Consider the following 18945-nt stretch of genomic DNA (forward strand, 5'->3'; position numbering starts at 1 on the left):
ACCTCAGCGACGCTGGCTTTTTCGTCTTCTCTCCTTTTCCCTTTATCCCACATTCAAACATTTCCTGTAAATACAGCTTTGGACACAGAACCAAGCTAGCTCTGCACTCTTGGCTTTCTACCTAAAAATAAACTGTGGACGCTCAAAAACTTTCAGGTTTTGGAACATTTTGGATTTCAGATTAGGAATATTCAACTAGCGAGGTCTATGCAAATATTTCAAAACCCAACACTCCAAACTCTAAAATACTCCCGATCCCAAGCACTTTAGATAAAGAATGCTCAACTTGTAATCTTACAGAATTATTATGAGGATTAAAAGAAATCCAAAATATATATATTTTAAAAGAGCAAAATGAAAGATACTAGGTAGCCAGGCGTGATGGTGTACACCTGTAATCCCAGCACTCAGGAGGCTGAAGTAGGAGGATTGCTGTGAATTTGAGGCCAGGCTGAACTACACAGTGAGATCCTGTTTCCAAAAATAATAATAATAATGACTGGAAACTGGGAGATTAACTTTGTAGAGATGGGAAGGGGATCAGGGATGGGGAAAGAGGAGAGAGGGAGGGAAAGGGAAAGTAAAAAGGATTAAAGTGTGTGTGTGAGAGAGATATGTACCAATTCCTCACGATGAATATACACATTATGTATTGCAAACATATGCTAAGAAAACAATTTTTTAAAGGATAAAGAATACATAAAATGCTAAGAACAGTGCCTGGCACAGAGCAAACATTCCATTAACAGTAGTTCTTACTGTTACTCTTTTTCTTTTTTTTTTTTTTTTTTTTTGGTACCAGGGATCAAACTCGGGTCCTTGTGCTTAGGCAGCAGGCAGTGAAACCACTGAGCTAAATCCCTGGCCCCTGTTATTCTTTTTCTGAAAACTGGTGATTTTTGACAGCATCCAGGCAACCAAATAGGGTTATGTGTGGGAAGAAAATGGAGTAAAAACCTGTGTGCTGTGCACATTACCCCAGGCTCTGAGCCACCGTGCACAGTGAGGCAGTCGAGAGTGCTGCAGGAGAGCCGGCTGCTGAGCCAGGCTACCTGGTCCAAGTCCCGTGGCTTCCACTTCTAACAACGGCAACACAATACATGAATTTGCCAAAACCCATTTCTTTTCCCTCTGGGCAGACAGTGAAATTATATTTCTCAGCCTCTCTTGCAAGTAGTCACACAGCTGAGTTCCAGCTGGTGCTCTGCAGCAGAAGTACAAGAATGATGCATGCCATGTCTGGGTTCAGCCCCCAAAGACTCCCCCTGCAGTCCGTGATCTCCTTCTTACCCCTTGCTGAGTGGTGAGGACCTGAAAAACCTAGAAGGCAGTGGAGCTGTAAGATGAAAGAGGCCTGGATCCCTGAATGACCATGTGGAAGGCAAGCTAGTCGGGGCATGGCCATGCACACCTGTAAATCCAGCACTCTGGGAGGCTAAAGCAGAAGGATGACAAGCTGGAGCCCAGTCTGGGGAAATTAGCAACTTAAGGAAACTGTCTCAAAATATAATAATAGTAATGATGATGATAATGATAATAGTGGTGGTGGTGGTGATGATGATGATAAAGCCTGGTCCCATAGCTCAGTGCGAAACCCCTGGGTTCAATCCCCAGTACCACACACGCACACTACTAGTGTCTGTTATAAGTAAGAAGCAAACTTTCATAACATTAGGCTTCAGAGAATTTGGGGTTTATCTGTTACATCAGCTGGTACTACCTGAACTAACAGAGTAGCCTTGATCTTCGGCTTCTCTGCACCTCAACTTCCTCAGCTGTAAATGGATGATGCCCATTTTATGGAGTGGTTAGAAGATCGGATAAGTTAGTGTATGTGAGAGCACCTGCCCCAGCACCTGACCATATTAGCACTTACTGCCTAAGTGCTTACACCAGATGCATTTATGTTATTACCATCATTGTTGGTAGTAGTATTACTTAAAAAGTAACTGTATAGCCTATGGTTTAGATAAGTGTCCCCCAAAGGCCCACATGTTAAACTCTTGGACCCCAGGGTGACACTACTGAAACGTGGTAGGGCCTCATGGGAGGTCCTTAAAGCATGGGGGTGGGGGTCACCCTTGGGATGGGACTGGGGTCCATCCTCTCCCTTTTGCTTCCTGGCCCTGAGGGGAGCAGTGATTCTGCCCCACCTTGGACTGAAATCTCCAAAATGATGAGCCAAAACAAACTTTTCTTTCTTTATAATTATCTCAAATATTTTGTTATAGTAACAGGAAACTAACACATTATATTATAAAAAAATTCCACATGTCCCTTAAATGTACAAATTTTAAATTGTGGCTACCTTTCTGGTATGACTTTTTACAATTTCAGGCTAAAATTGTACTCCAGGTAAGCAATTTCCAATTTAATAATAAAAGTCAGTGGCATAAAGGGTTTATAACAATTTGGTTACCAGGAAATATTTCAGGATCATAGTCATTCTACAAGATGAAATATAACTAATACAAGATGGGACATGTCTCAGGTGCTTTTAGTCAGTATTATAAAATAAAAGGAAGAGATTTCTTTAACAGACACCTTTCTGAGTTAACAGCCAGGACTGAGAATATATGTACTGAATAATTCCACAGAATTTAAAAACTGCCACCCCATTAAACAAATGAATGGCTAAAAAGCACATGAAAAGAGCTCAGGATTAGCCATCAGGGAAACACAAATAAGATGCAAAAGGAGATTGACCTCACTCACAGTAGGATGGCTACCATCAAAAAGGCAGACAATAACAAGTGTTGAGGAAGATGTGAAGACACCGGCCCCTTTGTATACTTCTAGTGAGAATGTGTACTGGTGCAGATACTTTTGAAAAGTTTGGCAGCTCCCAAAATGTCAAACACTGCCTTACATATGACCTAGCAGTGCCCTTCCCAGGAAAGAAATAAAAACATGCCCAAGTGTCTGTCACCTGATGGATAGTTAAGTCAAATGAGGCATATCCTTATCACAGAATCATTTTCGGCCACAGAAGAATAGGTAGTGACATATGCTACAACACTGCTGGAAGTATTATGCTAAATGAAAGAGGCTAAACACAAAAGACCACATATTGCATAATTCCATTTATACGGAATGTTCTAGAATAGGCAAATCCATAGAGTCAGAACGCAGTCTGGTGGTTACTTAGGGTGGAGAACAGGGAAATGGACATAGGTTTTTCTGAAGGATGATGACAACATTCCAAAACTGATTGTGGCAATGGTTGTACAACTGAGGACAGACCAGAAACCATTTTAGACCACTGAAATGGATGGACTGTATCTCATTAAAGCTGCTACATTAAAAAAAGAAGAAGAAGAAATTTACCATTCCTCCATCTGAATGGGCACAACAGAAACCAGACCACATTCCTGCCTCCTCCGCAGACTTTGGAGCTATGTGCCCAAATCCAAGCCCATCTCTGTGTGCCAGTGACAGCGCCATGATGCACACATGCTGAGGAGTCTGAAGGGAAGGCGGGGTCCTGGCTGGAAGCACAGCTGGGGGCACCCCCAGTGCATGCAGGTAGGAGTGAACCTGTCATCCACACTTGCGTGAAAACTGATAATCCCTTGACACCATTCCTGTACAAACACCACCTTCCAACCCCAGAGATACAAACAGGGCTGTTTTGTTTTATTCACACAAGAGCATACGCTAGGCCATGAATCATACTTCCCAGCACCAGTAATTCTGAAAGGGCTAGGTAGCTAAGAGCCCAAAGTGCTTAAATTGATGTCACAGCATTTGAAAGGCTGACATTCAGGCCTTACAAACTGAAGGACAATTGCAGTCCCCACAATTCATGACCCTGGTCTCCTGTTTCCCACCTGCTCCAATACCAATTTAAGCAATTCTGAACTTTGATCTCCGAGGCAGAATGTCTCAGATTTATGGAAGTGTCAGGTCCCAACTGTGCTAACATCCACCCCTGGCAGGGCCATTATAAGGTGTGAAAATCTGGGTGTCCATCACCCCAGCCCTGGTCAGCAGAGACAATCAGAAAGAACAGATCAATCTGCCTCTCCATAGTCATCACAGGAGGCCTGCAATTTACCCTAATGACAGCCATGGGGCATCTGCAGGTGACAGAATCATCCAGCTCTTCAGAAATTTGGGTGTGTGCTAGCAGGGCTACTGAGCCAGCCCATCAGAACTCTTGCAACCCTCAGCCAAGAGTCAGCTCTGACTCCTTGTACGAGGCTATTTCAGGACCAGACCGATCCTGAGAGTCGCTTCACAATGGACTCATGTTACCCTCCTCCTATATTTTGCAAACAGCATCAAAAACATGGGCTCCTGCTGCCCAGGTTTCTCCCGGCTTGTTATTAGCGACCCAGCATCTGCAGGTCAGCCCCACCAAGGCTGGGAGCCAGGGGTAGCTCAGCCTTAGAGTAAACAGGAAAAAGCTCTCCTAACAGAGAGCTAAGTTTATTTCCAAGCCTGGAGCACAGGGAGGAGGAGTGAGCAGGCGAAGAACCAGGGCCCCTTCATGAACATAAGCCTCGCCACCTCCCTCCACTCTGTGGGGCCCGTGAGTCCTGACTAGGCTCCATCCTAGGCTCAGACAAAACTCCCTGATTCAGGATCCTGATTCAGGGACTTGAGATATGCCAAGAATTCTCCGGCATCTTGGTGCCCCCTCAACAAACCTGGCATGCCCTACCCCCTGAACTTGGGAGTGGAACTACAGACTTCTCCTAGCCTTCTCTTCCCTTCCCCCACCCCAGCAGAACTCCCAGCAGGCCCCACAACCAAAGCCACACTGGCCAAGACAAAAACTGCCTGTGGAATAATTGTTTTGAATTGAAACGTCAATATAATGCTGCAACTGGCAGGTTGATTATCATACCGAGGGATGTACCCTGGGAAGACACAACACACAGCCCTCTCCACCGAGCCCTTGGAGTCCCAGGGCCCCCTGCAGTCCAGGTTCATGTCACTGTGGGAACAGCCCCTTTGTCACCCAAAACAATCACCCCCAAGAGCTTAGCTGCATTTTTGTGCAGAGCTTCACTTGAAGCTCCTCAGTGTCAGGCTGTTTTTCAGGGCATAGAGAAGGTGAGCTGCCTCTGGATTATCAGAGCAACACGGGAATGAGTATAGGGAATGGAGTGCGCTTCACAAATGAAATAAACCCTCTCAACACATCCTTCCCAGGGAGAGCATCTGCCTCCCAAGCGGCTCCCAGAAACACTCCCTGAGGTGCTTGGTGTGATAATGAGCAGCAGCTGGCTCGGGTCCATCCTGCAGGAGGGAGAAAGACACCTGACTACTGACTCCCTGTGCAGGTGGAGGAAGCAGCCCTGAAGCACTCAGCAACCCAGCCTGTGGCATCAACAGTCAACTGAAACTCAGGAGGCTCCCCAAGCCTGGCTCCTCCTCTGACTTCAAGACCCTGAGTGAAGGGCTAAACATGTCTACAGTAGAGTGGCCTGCTGTCTTGTGATTCTTCCCCGTGGCAATCGTTACCAAGATGCCAGGTAAGTCCAAGAATTCAGGAGTTGGGAGGTGGGACAGAGAAGTGCAAGAGGGACTTCTAGAGCAAACCTCCACTGGGTCTCGGGTGGGAGTGGGAAGACCTCAGGGGACCAGGCATGGCAGCTGTGACTCCCAGGAGAGCTTCCTGGACGCCTATTCCCAAGGTAGCCGCCCCCTGAACTCTGTCAGAAGGTAGCAGACACTGCAGGACACCAAACACATAGGGATGAAAGGGTGGCCATAGGAGAGGGCTCTAGAATCAAAGCCTGCCTGTACTGCAGCCTTTCTCTGCGCAGGCTGGACATCTGTGCTCTTGGATCCACTGCCCTCCCATGCATTTTAGGAGACCTGATCCTGTCAGCCAGACACAAATGGAAATGTGGGTTTTACTTTCATACAACCTACCAGAGACAACGACCAACCAGACTCTACAGCAGTAATTTTCCCTTCATTATCCATTCTAACTTCAGTGTAAACAAGCCAACTAGCACTCACTGATCCTTTCATTGCATTTCTGGGGTTCCATCCAAATGAAATTATTCTGAAGTTTGAAAAAGCTTTAGGCAATATTATTTCTATAAGGAAAAAAAAAAGGACCGAAAGAAATGATTACATAAACAGTTAATAGATTATGTGCCTATAAAAACTTTGTTTAGTAAGATTTATAACATGAAAAATTACACTATAATCAATGAAAACAATTTTATCCTATAATATACATAAGATGTTAATAATTATAAAAAGAAAGGCTACAATAAATAAAAGGAATAGAAAGGCATCAAGATGTTAATAGTGATTTCCATTGGCAGTGGAACTTAGGGTAGGCCTAAATATGCCCTTTTATTTTTCCATAACTCCCACAAACACTGGTTAATTTTATAATGAGGAAATAAAAACTCTTATTAAAAAAATCAGATGCTAAGTGATTCGGTTTACTTTTCTTTTTCTCAGGAAAATGTGCAATAATTACAAATATTTCTGTTGAAGCTGACAGAGTCCATTGCGTCCTCCATCATGGTATAACATTTCTGTAAGTCTGGTAAGAAGTAAAGACAATGACACTTGGTCACAAAGTTGCTTCACTAACACCTAGGCAAGTTTGTTCCAAGCAGACAGAATCATCACTTAGTACATGTAAATGACTACACCAAAATTTTAAGGGAGTCCTAGAATGCGCCACACACCAAGCAAACATTTATTCCAAGGCCTGAACAAAAAATGAAGCAGCTGAAATCTGGACGATTTCACTTACTTCCACTCTGTTCTCTGATGAGGAAAAGAAGCTGAAATGCGCAAGAAGGAGCAGGTGGAAGGGAGGGAAAGAGACAGATTTAGAATTAAAGGAATTCTACACCTCCCTTCTAGAGGTTTGATCTACATGTGTCCCTTATCTCCCCCGAGTCCCGCGAGTGGGCTATTTTACCTTAGTCCTTCATCACTGAAGCACTCAAACATGAAGTTGTATGAAGCCATTTCCATAGAGCAAGCTTTTCTGGCCTCCATACACCATCTTGCTCCCCACCCTGACCATGGGCCTTGTTGCAGGCTTGTGGCGCTGCCACACAATTAGCACCCAGATTCTAGGACCCAAATCTCTGCCCCTGGGGCCTTTATGCATTTGTCAAATAACAGGATTGATGGATAATGTCTTCCCACAGAGAGTAAAGAGATTCCTGGGGTAAGGGAGGTGGCACTTTTATAAGAGATAGACAGGCACACATGCACAGAGAGGCAAACATTGAAGCCTGGATGGAATCCAGGAACTGGAAGAGTCGTCAGAGGTGAGAGCAGAGTTTGGAGCAACCTTGGGCTCCCTTGATGGGAATGAGATGCCCACCATGATCAAGGCCGCTTTTACGAAGCACTCATTAAGGAGCTGGTGCTATGGTTGGCACCGAGGGCACCAGTGTGGGCAGGACAAACACAGCTCCTGCCTGGATGGGCTCTGCAGGGAAGAGGGAAGGAAAGAGCTGAGGCCCTAACCATGGCGAAGCTCCTAGTTCAGGCTGCTGGTCCTCAGAGGAAGCCCCCATTTGGATTTCTCACTGACTTCATGCTGCACACCATACCGAAAACTTAATAGAATGCTTATATCTTTTTTTTTTTTTTTTTTCTGTACTGGGGATCAAACTCAGGACCTTGTGCTTGCGGGGCAGGCGCCAGAACCACTGAGCTAAATACCTGGCCCCTGCTTACATCTATTTTTAAAGTATTTTATTTTTGTTTAAAAAATTTTATTATTGCAATAGTTGTGGGGCTTTCCTCAAATGTTGCTCTTCTTTCCATGAGAGTGTGTGGAGATCTGAGATGCTTACAAACGTTTACATGAAGATTTCATCTTTCCTTCTGCACTAATGGCTAAAACATAATTACCAACTGTGCTTGTTGACCAAATAGAGATATTGCACGAGACAAGGAGACCGATTCCTAATATGGAGGTGTCCTTGGGCCGGAGCCCACTTATCCTGGTATCCATCTCCTCCTCCCGACACAGAGGTGCCTTCATTAGCAGAGGAAAGAAAGAGGTCTTTGTGATGATGTAATTCCCAGACCACCCTACAAGGACAATAAAACTGGATTTGAGAGAAGCCTGGTGAAATGAGAGCTCAGAAATCATAAAGAGCAAGGCTACAAAGACCCCAAAAGTCATTTAGCCCAATCTTCCCATGCTGGAAATGGGTGAATAACATCAGAGGGGAGAGATTTGTCTGGGATTATACAACCTGTTAGTGGTGGCCGCTTCCACCGAGATACATTTGGGGAAGTTCACCCCAGTTAAATGCTGTGCCAGACAGGAGGGCTTTCCCTGTGGTGTGTGGCATGCACACCATGCCGTGCATGCAGTGTGGCCAGTGCCACAACACAGGAGCAGCCAGTGGTGTGGATCACGGAGAGGGAAGCAAGCGTCTCACACTTCCCCAGGGCAAATGGGAAGGTGACGCGCAGAAGGGGAGATCCGAGGGGGCTCTGGTGAATGAACAGAGTTCGTGAAGTAGAGAAGGAGTGAAGGTCTTCCGAGAAATATGGAAAAGTGTGTGTAAAGCTAAGAAACGTGTGAAACGACATGATGTGTTTGGGGAAGGAAGAGTGGTTTGCTGCGGCTCAAACTGAGATTTCTCGGAAGGGAAGTGGAGGAAAGACCAAAAGGTGAAGGAAGGAGTGTCTGCAAAGGCCTTAAATGTCATGTTAAGAAGTCTGTCCTGAGAAATGAATTTTGTGTTTTAAAAAACAACATACCAGAACCTGGTATGGTGACATGTGACACGTGCTGTAATAACCACACTCGGGAGGCTAAGGCGGGAGAATTGTGAGTTTAAAGCCAGTCTGGGCTATATAGCAAGTTTAATTCCAGGCCGGAATACATGAGGAGACCCACAACATATTGGCAAGTGGGTGGAGAAGGGGTTAAATAAAATGAGACCTAGACAGAGGTTAGTTAGGTGGATAGTGCAATCACATTGTAAGCACCTCAGATCTCCACTCACTGTCAGGTAAAAATTTAAAAGGGTAGAATGAAAAAAAAATCTAAAAGAAGACAAAGAGCACATATAAGGCCTGAATGAAGGCAGTGATATTAGAAGGCAGGATGGGCAGGACTTCATGCAGGCTCATGGGAAGTGAGGGACGGAAAGAGCAACCAACCACCAGGAGCCATATATGGCCAGCTCTCTATTTTGCAGGGTCCGGGCACTGAGAATGGGCTTCTCTTGCCCACCCCACCCACCCCCGTGCTGGGCTGGAGCCCAGGGCCCTGCACACCTGCACATACTAGGCAAGTGCTCTACTTCTGAGCCCCAGCCCCAGCCCTGGTGTCTACATTTTTTTAAATGGATGAAAAAGAACAAAAGAAGGCAACTATTCCATGACAAATGAGTTGCATGAAATTAAAATTTCAGCCAGACATGGGGGCACATGCCTATAATCCCAGTACTCTGGGAGGCTGAGGCAGGCAGACCACAAGCTCAAGCCCAGCCTATGCAATTCAGTGGCTTAGTAATACTTTGTTTCTTAATGTAAAAAAAAAAAAAAAAAAAAAAGGCTGGGATGTAGCTTAGTGCAAAGGCCCTGGGTTCGATCTCAAGTACTACACACACCTACACACAAAAGTCTGTGTCCATAACTACAATTTTATTGGAATACAGCCACACTTGTCCATTTATCTGTTGTCTACAGTGGCAAAGGCAGCACTGAATAGTTATAACCGAGGATATAAGGCCTGTGAACGCTGATATTCACTCTCTGGCCCTTTAAGAAAAAGTCACAGCTCTCTGAAATAGATTCCACAACAGTGCAGCCCTTGGTGGGAGGGGAGAAGAGTAGAAGTAAACTTGGGCAAGTGGAACAGACGATTCTGTGGTGGGCATGTTGAATGTAGGGAACTGCGACACACCGAGAGAGTGGGAAGATGTACTGGGATGAGTGAAAGATTAGGATCCGGGAATCATCAATGGTGAGACAGCAGTTGAGGCTATGGCAGTGGGTGAGTCAACCCAGGGGACAAACCAGAGGGCAAAGTGGGGGACTCAGCCCCCCAGGAAGCACTACTGAGCAGTAACCGAACAAGCTAAGCCTGAGAAAGGGTCTGAGGAAGAGGAGACACAGGAAACAGGTTCAGGGTGGATATGGCCAAGCGAGAAGATGGTCTGAAGGAAAAGAGGCGATGTCAAAGCCTCCCAGAAACTCAGTAGGGTCTGGACTGAAAAGGAGATGGATTTGGAAGACCCCAGCCAGGGAATTCACTTAAATAGTGGGGATGGAATTCACTTAAATAGCTTCTCAGTTGGCCACCTGGACTCCACATTCTCCTGGTTTCCCTCCTAGCACGTGGGCTCTTTTCTGATTTCTCTTGTTGCTATCTCCTCATCTTCCCACTTCTAAACATGGCAGAGCCACCAGGCTCAGTAGTCCTTGGACCTGTTCTATTTTCTGTCCACGCTCAATGATCCCATTTGGTCTCACAGTCTTACAGCTGTACACAACTGTCTAGCCCCTGGCCCAAACTAACTGGCAGAACCAGCTGCCCACTCAGCGTCTCCACTTGGAAGTGGAATGGGGACCTTTGACTAAAAACCCCAAACCTTCTCTTCTTCCTAAACTAGCACAATTCCCTACTATAGTTAAAACCAATTCCATCTTTCCAGTTGTTCAAACACAAACCCTACAACCACCTTGATTCTTTCCTCTCATGTTCCACGAAATCTTTCAGTAACTCCTATCTGCTGTATCTTCAAACTATACCCAGAACTGGACGCTCACCCCCTCCACTGCTACCATGTCACTCCAGACTACCACCATGTGTCCCCTGGGCCATCCCAGGGGCCTCCTATCTTCTCTCTGCTCCTGCTCCTGCCACTCTCTGGTCACTTAACATGATCAGAGCAGTCCTGTTAAAACAGAAAGGTTTGCTTGCTTGTTTTACAGCAAAATCCCCCAAACCTTCCTGCTTACTCTGAGCGGAAGTCCAAGTCTTACAATGGCCTCCCAGGCCCTACCCAACCTGCCCTGGCCCTTACCCTGATTCCCCCAGGCCCCCCAGTCACAAATGTGCTCCCAGAGCCATGGATCTCCTTGCTGGTCCTCAGTAATACTCCAGGGCCACTCCTGTACCTCAGGGTCTTTGAATGTGCCACTCCCTGCACTCCAGGGACATGAGCTCCATAAAGAGCAAGGATTTTTGTCTGTTTTCCTTTCCAGCACCAGGCACTCAGAAGTGATTGGAGAAAGAATGGGAATGCTGGATTGGAAGGTGACTGGAAGATGAGAAAGGAGAAGCACGTACAGGAAACTCTTCTGAAACCTCTGGTGAGGCACTGAAGAGCAAGGAAGGAGGAAGGAAGTTGAAAATGGGCCTCTGGCAAGTCCATTCCAAAGGGCTGGTCTGAGGACCCACCCAGCAGGGCCACTTGCAATATAAATGCAAACTAGAAACTCAAAAGAAAAGATCCCCAGAGAAAAACAAAAGCCACCTGCCTACTCACCTAGCAACTCACAGAAATAGGACCTGCTATTTTAAATGCTGAAATGTGCCGCCTAAGAAACGGAAGGATCTGACTTGCAAAGAAAGACTCCTTAGCTCCTAAAGGGACCAAACTAGTGCCACGAGGGCTTTATACAGTCACGGGCTACTCAGCTATTTACAGAACCTGTAGAGCCTTCTGTGTTCCAAAAGAAAGCCTGTTTCAAATTTCAAAAACTCTCTAAAACTGAGCGGTCAATTTCAGTGGCTAGCATTATTGGCGCCATGCAATGCATATTTAAACCCCATACCTTCCATGTAAAGACAGTTTTTATTTTCACTTTATAAAGAGGCTCAGCGGTTTAAGGAATTTGTCCTAAATCATAGCAATAAATAAGGAATTAGAGCAGAAATCAAACCCAAATGTGTCTGATCTGAAATATCATGCTTTTTAAACTCCTATTTTCTCTTACCTCTGTAACACTATTTTTTTCTTATGAAAACACAAGAGGACTTATTTAATGTATTCTTATAAGGTTTAGTCATTCGGTGATGTGCACAGTATTCTTAGGAAGACATTTTTATATTAAATTTTTGACTTCCATATTCCCACATGTACTGCGTCTTTCCAATCTTTGGGTCCTACAGTGGGACACAGCAGGTATCAAATGAAAGAACTGGAGTTAAGAATTTAATGCCAAAGCACTGGGATAATTTATGGACAGCCCAATGTCAGCGATCTTGAGAAATCACAAAGAATGAGAAGAAAGTAGAAGAAGGCAGATTCTTCAAAGCACAGAGCTATGAGCTTATGCAGGATGCAGAGCAGGACCCAGCCCTACTGTTACAGAAGTCAGGGTCGGGGGCTTTGGACAAGGGCAGCCTGATCACTGAGGCCCAGCACTCGCCCACTAGGCACAGTCATTTCACACCAAGTCTGCTGCCTTCTTTGAATGGCTCCCAGAACAACTGACCCGATGGGGGCAGCAAGCAGCTGGAGCTGGGTGGTGACCAGCCCCTTTAGAAGAAGCCATAGGCTCTCCCATTCGCCCATAAATTGGCCCCTGACTCCTGACAGAATCAGGACTCTATAGTTAATAGGGATTAAAATAAGATCTTGCATTTGGTTTCAAAAACCCAGTTGAGTAAATCCAAGCTAGGGGAGGGCCCAGTTAGGTGCAGCCAATATAAAAATGTCTTTAAGTAAGCTGATAACAAGCTCAATAAGGGAATGCATGCTGTAGCTGGCAGAATAAAGGTAAAGCATCCTTAGTTGCATTACAAAACAAAGTGTCCATGCTAGAATAAGGGAGGCGACAGTTTGGATCTGATCTGGCTTCAATGTATGCAGACTTCTGAGCAGCTCACTTTGACAGAGCCTGCTGGGTCCCTCCACTCCCTTCTCTGATCTAGTCTCGGATAGAACAGGTAGGAGCTGGTCCCTACATACTACCTCACCCAGATACCTGTTCCCTGGTGACTTCCCACTGTCCTCAGCCAATGGGAAGAGAAGTGAAGCAAAAAGAACAAGCCTTTCTTGTATGGTCTTCTCCATCTCCATCTGTACATTTCTGACAGTGTCTGTGTCCCTTTACAACTACGTTTCCTGTCTGACAGTCCCTGTTCCACAGCCCCAGCTTTCCAAGATTCCAGTTTGCTTCCCCTTTTCCTTCAGGTCCAGTGGTAAAACAGCTTTCCCCTGCTGATGGCCGCTAGGTAGTACCTCACCACCCCTTCTTGGTTCCCTTAAGGCTGCCCACAGTCCTATAAATAATCCCTTCACTCATTCCTTTTAAAATCCCAATGAACTTGGCCTTCTGTTTCCTGCAAGGGCCTTGGCTGAAACTGGACACAGAATGCCAGACAGCCTTAAAGTCATGTCTGTGAGGACCGGCTCTAGGAGCAGAGGGTGTTTAGCCTGGTCAAAGGAAGACTCTGGGCAGCAGTACTGTCTACTTGAAAAGGGCAAATAGCCACCGTCAGATTCACTCTTGGCTCCACAGATAGTACTGGGTATAGAGATAGCACCTTTTGGTTAAATGTAAATTTTTCCCAGAGTTGGCAAAGGTGGGGTGGGTATTCCTGGCTGGGTATTCCTGGCTGGTCACAAGCTCCAAAGATTCTGAGTTGCCTGATCTTAAGCTAGATGAGCCCAAGTCAAGAACAGTGCAGAAAAAAGTTAGAAGGATAGTCTAGAAAAGGCCTGTCCAAGCCAGTATTTCATGATTCATCACCAACTGTACACTAATCTATGATTTATCAAAATACAATAGTCCTCCCTTATCTGCAGCTTCACTCTCCATGGTTTTATTGTAGTTACCTAGCACAAACTGGAGTCATAAAACAATAAATGGAAAATCCGGAAATAAACAATTTGTAAGTTTTAAACAAATAGCATGATGAAATTTCATGTTATCCCACCTCCTCTGTCCTGGGATATCAATCATTCCTCTGGCCAGTGTATCCACACTGTATAAGCTACCCACCATTTGTCACTTACCAGCCATCTCAGTTATCTCAATTGTCAGATTGACTGTCACAGTGCCTGTCTTCAAGTGACCCCTGCTCAGTAGCCTAATGCTTCATCACAATTCCTACGGCTCTCACAGCACTTTGTCTCATCACCAGACAGTGTATCATCTCACAGCATCACAAGGAGAAGGGTAAGTACAATACGATCACAAGGGGTGAGGGTCACATATTGTTCTAACTGTTCTATTTTATTATTAGCTGCTATTGTCACCTCTTACTGCACCAAACTTATAAACTTTACCATAAAGTATATATTCTAGGAAAAAAACAGTATACAGTATAAAGAGTTTGGTACTATCTGATTTCAGGCATCCCTTGGGGGGGGGGGCGGTGGTCTTGGAATGCCTCTCCGACAACTATACTAATATTGAGGGGAAACTCTGGGATGTGTTTTTGCTGCTTTCCACTTAAATCTAGAGAACAGAAGCCGAGCTCTTAGATCAAGTTTGCCAATTCTCAACACTGAAGTTGTTCTTACATGTTAAGCTAACTTGATATAGTACATATGAAAAAATGTTCAGCATCTTTGACCATTAGAGAAATGCAAATCAAACAACACTGACATTCTATCTTATTCCAGAAAGAATGGCTATCATCAAGAATTCAAAACACAGTGCTGGGCATTATGGCACACTGTTGTAATCCTTGCACTCAGGAGGCAGAGGCAGGAGAGCCACAGAGGTACATAGTGAGCTCAAGGCCAGCCTGAACTACCCAATGAGATCCTGTCTCAAAGACATAAACAAACAAAAACTTAAAAAACAACAAATTCTGACAAGGTTGTAGCAGAAAAGGAACCCTTCTACACTGTTGGTGGGAATGTAAACTAGTCCAACCACCACGGAAATCAGCATGGAGACTAAAAAACGAAGTGTCAAAAAAACTAAAAGTAGGCCAGGGATTTAGCTCAGTGGTTTTGCTGCCTGCTGTACAAGCGCGAGAACCCGAGTTCGATCCCCAGTACCAAAAAAACAAACAAACAAAAACAAAACCAAACAAAAAAACTAAAAGTAGAAATTCCATTTGACCCAGGTATACCTCTTCTGAGTATCTTCCCAGGAGTTAAAGACATCATATGACACTGACACATATAAACCCATGTTTACAGCAGCTCTTCACAATAGCTAAACCTTGGAAATGGCCTATATGCCCACCAACAGATGAGTGGATAAAGAAAATATAGAATGTATTCACAAGGGAATACTACTCCACCATAAAGAAGGATAAATTTGATTTATGTGTAGGAAAATGGATGCACTTTGAGATCATAATGCTAGGTGAAATAAATCAGACACAGAAGTTAACTGTTACATGGTTTCTCTTACAGGAGAAACCCAAAGTATAAGTAATTTAAAGAGCAAAATAAGAGATTATAGGAAACAGGGAGACAGGCTTTGTGGAGATGGGAAGTTAATCCAGGATGGACAGAACAGGAGAGCGAGAAGGGAAAGGTGAAAAGGATTAGGATGTCATGTGTATATGTGTACCAATTCCTCATGCTGAATGTATTTAATATGTATCACACACATACACTAATAAAATTTTTTTTTAAATAACTTGGAAACAGGAAATTTTTACATCTCAGCATGAAGGCTTTCCAAAAGTTCACTTCTAATCCACTCACCCACCCCTCTACTGAAAACATTTTTTAACCCAGCAATTTCTACCCACACATCTGTCAGGCACTGAAGTTCTGGAGAACTGTCACCTCATTCAACTCCAAAACCAGGATACAAAATCTGCCCACAGGGGCCAGGGATTTAGCTCAGCAGTGCTGCGCCGGCCTGTCAAGTGCAAGGTCCTGAGTTCGATCCCAAGTACAGCAAAAAAAAAAAAAAAAAAAAAAAAATCTGCCCACAGGACAAAATATTTTAGACACAAACTATCCCAGAAAAAAACAAGATGGCCTCAATTCACCGTGGCAGGAAAAAGAAAATGATTTTTGAAAAAGTCCCGAGCGCCTGAGGTCACAACAGGGTCATGGCCCACGATACTAGGGGGTATCTTAGCCAAGGGTCCTCCTTGGGGGAGAGTTTTATCTTTTCCTGCACGGCGGCGGGATGGCTGAGACAGCCAGTTTCACTCATTCATTCAACAAACATCAGCGATCAACTTCCACAGCGGAGCCCTGGGGATGCAAGGAAGACCCCAGGAAGCTAGCCCAGCCACGCTGCTGCCAGACGACTTCGGCAAGTCGAGGAAACGACCTGATTTCTAAAGACCAATGAAGGCAAAGAGCGAGAGTGACGGCGGCCAGAAAACTTTCTGCAGAAACTTGGGAAATGCCAGCCCTCGGGCGCGGAGAGGGCGGAGACACGGGTCTGCCCAGGGACGCTGCCTGCGGGCTGGGCTCTGTCCCGCCGCTTTCCGGAGCCACGCGGCGCCCGCCCGCGGCCTGGTCCTGTCCGGGCCGGGAAGGCTGCGCGGAGGCGGGCGCAGAGGCCTCGCCGGTCGCAGCGGGGACGCAGCGGGGACGCAGCGGGGAGCGCCCGGCTCCGCCCCGCCCGCAGGAAGCGCGCGCCCCCGCCCGGCCCCCAGCTCCTCGGCCCGGCGCCCTCCAGGCCTCGCCCCACTCACCTTCCTTGGCTTTCTTCCTCCGGGCCAGGGTTCCCCCGAGTTTCCCCAAGAAAGAGTCATCTTTCTTGCGGGACGGGGGCGACTTGGGGGTGGGAGACTTGGGGACCGAAGGCGACTTCTGCGGGGAGGTGGCCATGGCGCCGGAGCCGGAGGCCGCGGGCCGAGCTGGACGCGGAGCTGGAGCTGGGGCTGGGGCTGGGGCTGGGCGGACGCGGCGGGACTGAGGCTGCGGCTTTCCAAACGGAAGCGGAATTATTCCAGGCATTTGAGGCAGCTCGCGCTCGCCTTTCCCTTCCCTCGCTCCCTCCCTCGCGCCGCCCTCCGCCCTGCTCGGAGCTGCGCGCTCGCCTGGCCGGCCCGGGCCCCGGACTGTCTGCCCCTACTCCGAGGCGGTGCGGCCTCGTTGGCTGAAGCGTGTGCCACCTTCCCGGCTGGGAGCGCTTGCAGCTGGGGAGCCTCATTCCCCAGACTCCGGCCCAGCACCGGTCCTGGCACAAATCAGGATCTGAACCGAACGAACCCCGTTACTCTACCTCCCAGGCCCGCGTAGGTGCGTCCGCTGCCCTCCATTGCCGCCTGTATTCTTAGGCCCGTGTCTTGTGCCTAAGACGTGGGCCCGCTGGTGGAAGATAAGAATTGGAGCGAATCAAACTGTGCTCTGGCCCCACCAAAGTGGACACCAACAACCTGTCCTGCACTTACAGCTCCCAACCTCCTCTTGGCCAACTGCTTCAAGACTGAGAACATGGAAGCCAGGGAGGGGAGAGCGCCCGCTCTTTCTTGAAAGACACCCACGTTGCTAGCAGGCCCGGGGTCCTACCGAGGATCTCAATACAGGTGGAAACATTTAGGGAAGGCGCAACCCCAGGCACCTGTGGAACAGGCCTCTCCCAACTCTTCCTGCCTAAGTAAAAGCCATAGAGCTGCTGCCGAATTTGTGGAACAAGAGGGTGTTTCAACTCATACTGATACATTGTATCATGCTTGCCCAGGGAAGTCGCCGTGAAATTATATTTTGATTACATCATTAACAGTTCCTGACCAAGATAGCACATACAAAAGGGCATCTTCAAAATCAGATCTGCCACACTTGTGGGGAATTGGAAGACTGAGCTGCCCAGTAGCTGGGTGATCTTGGGAAAGCTGACTGCTTTTTCTGAGTTTCTGTTTCTTCCTTTACTGAAGGAAGTGATTCGAACAGCGCAGGGGCCCTCAGACCCAGCTGGGGTTAATCAAAGTTAACAACCATCACCGAGCTCTGTCTCTACAAGTTCAGATTCAGCGAAATAGGTAGTTTTTAAACCAATTCTGTTAGGTGATTTTGACGGAGCTGATCCACACGGAGATGTTTGGGCATGTAGGGCTACTTCATGTTCTAGGGTTCTTTTACAAATTGCTTATGTCTGTATCCAGGACTTAGGTCCTAAATGTGGCATGATCAAGATTACCCGGGAAGAGTCTAAATTGGTTGTACATGGTTTCATCCTCCCCAAGGGGAATTATAAAGACAGCTCAAAATTAAACGTGTGATGTGATAGGGCTCTTCTGAATCCTCAAGGCCAGCCTTTCCCTGAAAGCTGGGCCTACACAAATTGCACTGGGTCTGCTCTTAGTGAAGTAAGTAGGTGGTCTGGGACAAATCTCTTCCCTTTCTGGACTTCCCTTTCCATCACCTGTAAGATGAAGCCAAGGCAGTAGCTCCTGAAGCTGCACATCTCACAGTCCTTACAACCAGTGATTTCAAGTATAGGTAATTTTTATGGTTTTCTCTAAATTTTGAAAACCACTGAGCAAAACTAATAAGAACAAAAAAAATTTTTTTTGCTGTTTGCCTTGCTGAGAAATGAACGAAGGATCTCACTTATGTTAGGCAAATGCTCTACCACTCAGCTATATCCCCGGCCTTTTTAAATTTTGAGACAGTGTCTCATTAAGCTGTTCAGATAGGCCTCAAACTTGCTATCCTCCGGCCTCAGCTTCCAGAGTAACTGGGAATTCAGGCATGCCTCACTACATCTGGCAAGAACAAAGTTTAATTGTTGAATTCTGGCTTCCAAAAAATACCAGCAAAACAAGTCATGGAGAAGACAAAGCTGAGCTTATTATACACAGTCAGAAAGGAAGTCTTTATGGTGTCCTCCAGACAGAACAAAGTGGGGATATTTATAAGGCTTCAAGATCTGGACAGAGGCAGCCCTTTCAGTGCAGAGGTGCTTAAGTTTGGCTAAGGATCGTGATACAATAGTTTAGGATTGGTGACTACAAGGTGAATCTTTGGAAGAGACTTACAGTAAACACTCTTTTTCATGCTACTGAAACATTTACAGGTTTTATATTCACTTCAATGAGATTTTAAGGGAACTTCTTGAATAATAAAGCTATTTGCAACTTGCATCTTC

General features: G+C 46.2%; 1 protein-coding gene across 2 annotated transcripts in view; it reads right to left on the reverse strand.

The window, feature by feature from the left end:
* Parva (parvin alpha) overlaps window positions 1-17323 on the reverse strand; it is a 154007-nt gene extending 136684 nt beyond the window's left edge. Inside the window, exon 1 of one of the 2 annotated variants that reach the window (XM_004851438.4) lies at window positions 17080-17323. In XM_004851438.4, the coding sequence (XP_004851495.2) occupies window positions 17080-17116 (37 nt within the window). In that variant the 5' untranslated portion in view covers window positions 17117-17323. Of the gene's footprint in view, window positions 1-16546; window positions 16921-17079 lie in introns of those variants that run through there. The other variant, XM_004851437.4, reaches the window with a different exon arrangement.
* Window positions 17324-18945: the final 1622 nt, after the last annotated feature.

The sequence above is a fragment of the Heterocephalus glaber genome, unplaced genomic scaffold (genome assembly GCF_053883595.1).
Source record: "Heterocephalus glaber isolate CG9 unplaced genomic scaffold, H.glaber_assembly_v1.0 deba00001428, whole genome shotgun sequence".
NCBI classification, from domain to species: domain Eukaryota; kingdom Metazoa; phylum Chordata; class Mammalia; order Rodentia; family Bathyergidae; genus Heterocephalus; species Heterocephalus glaber.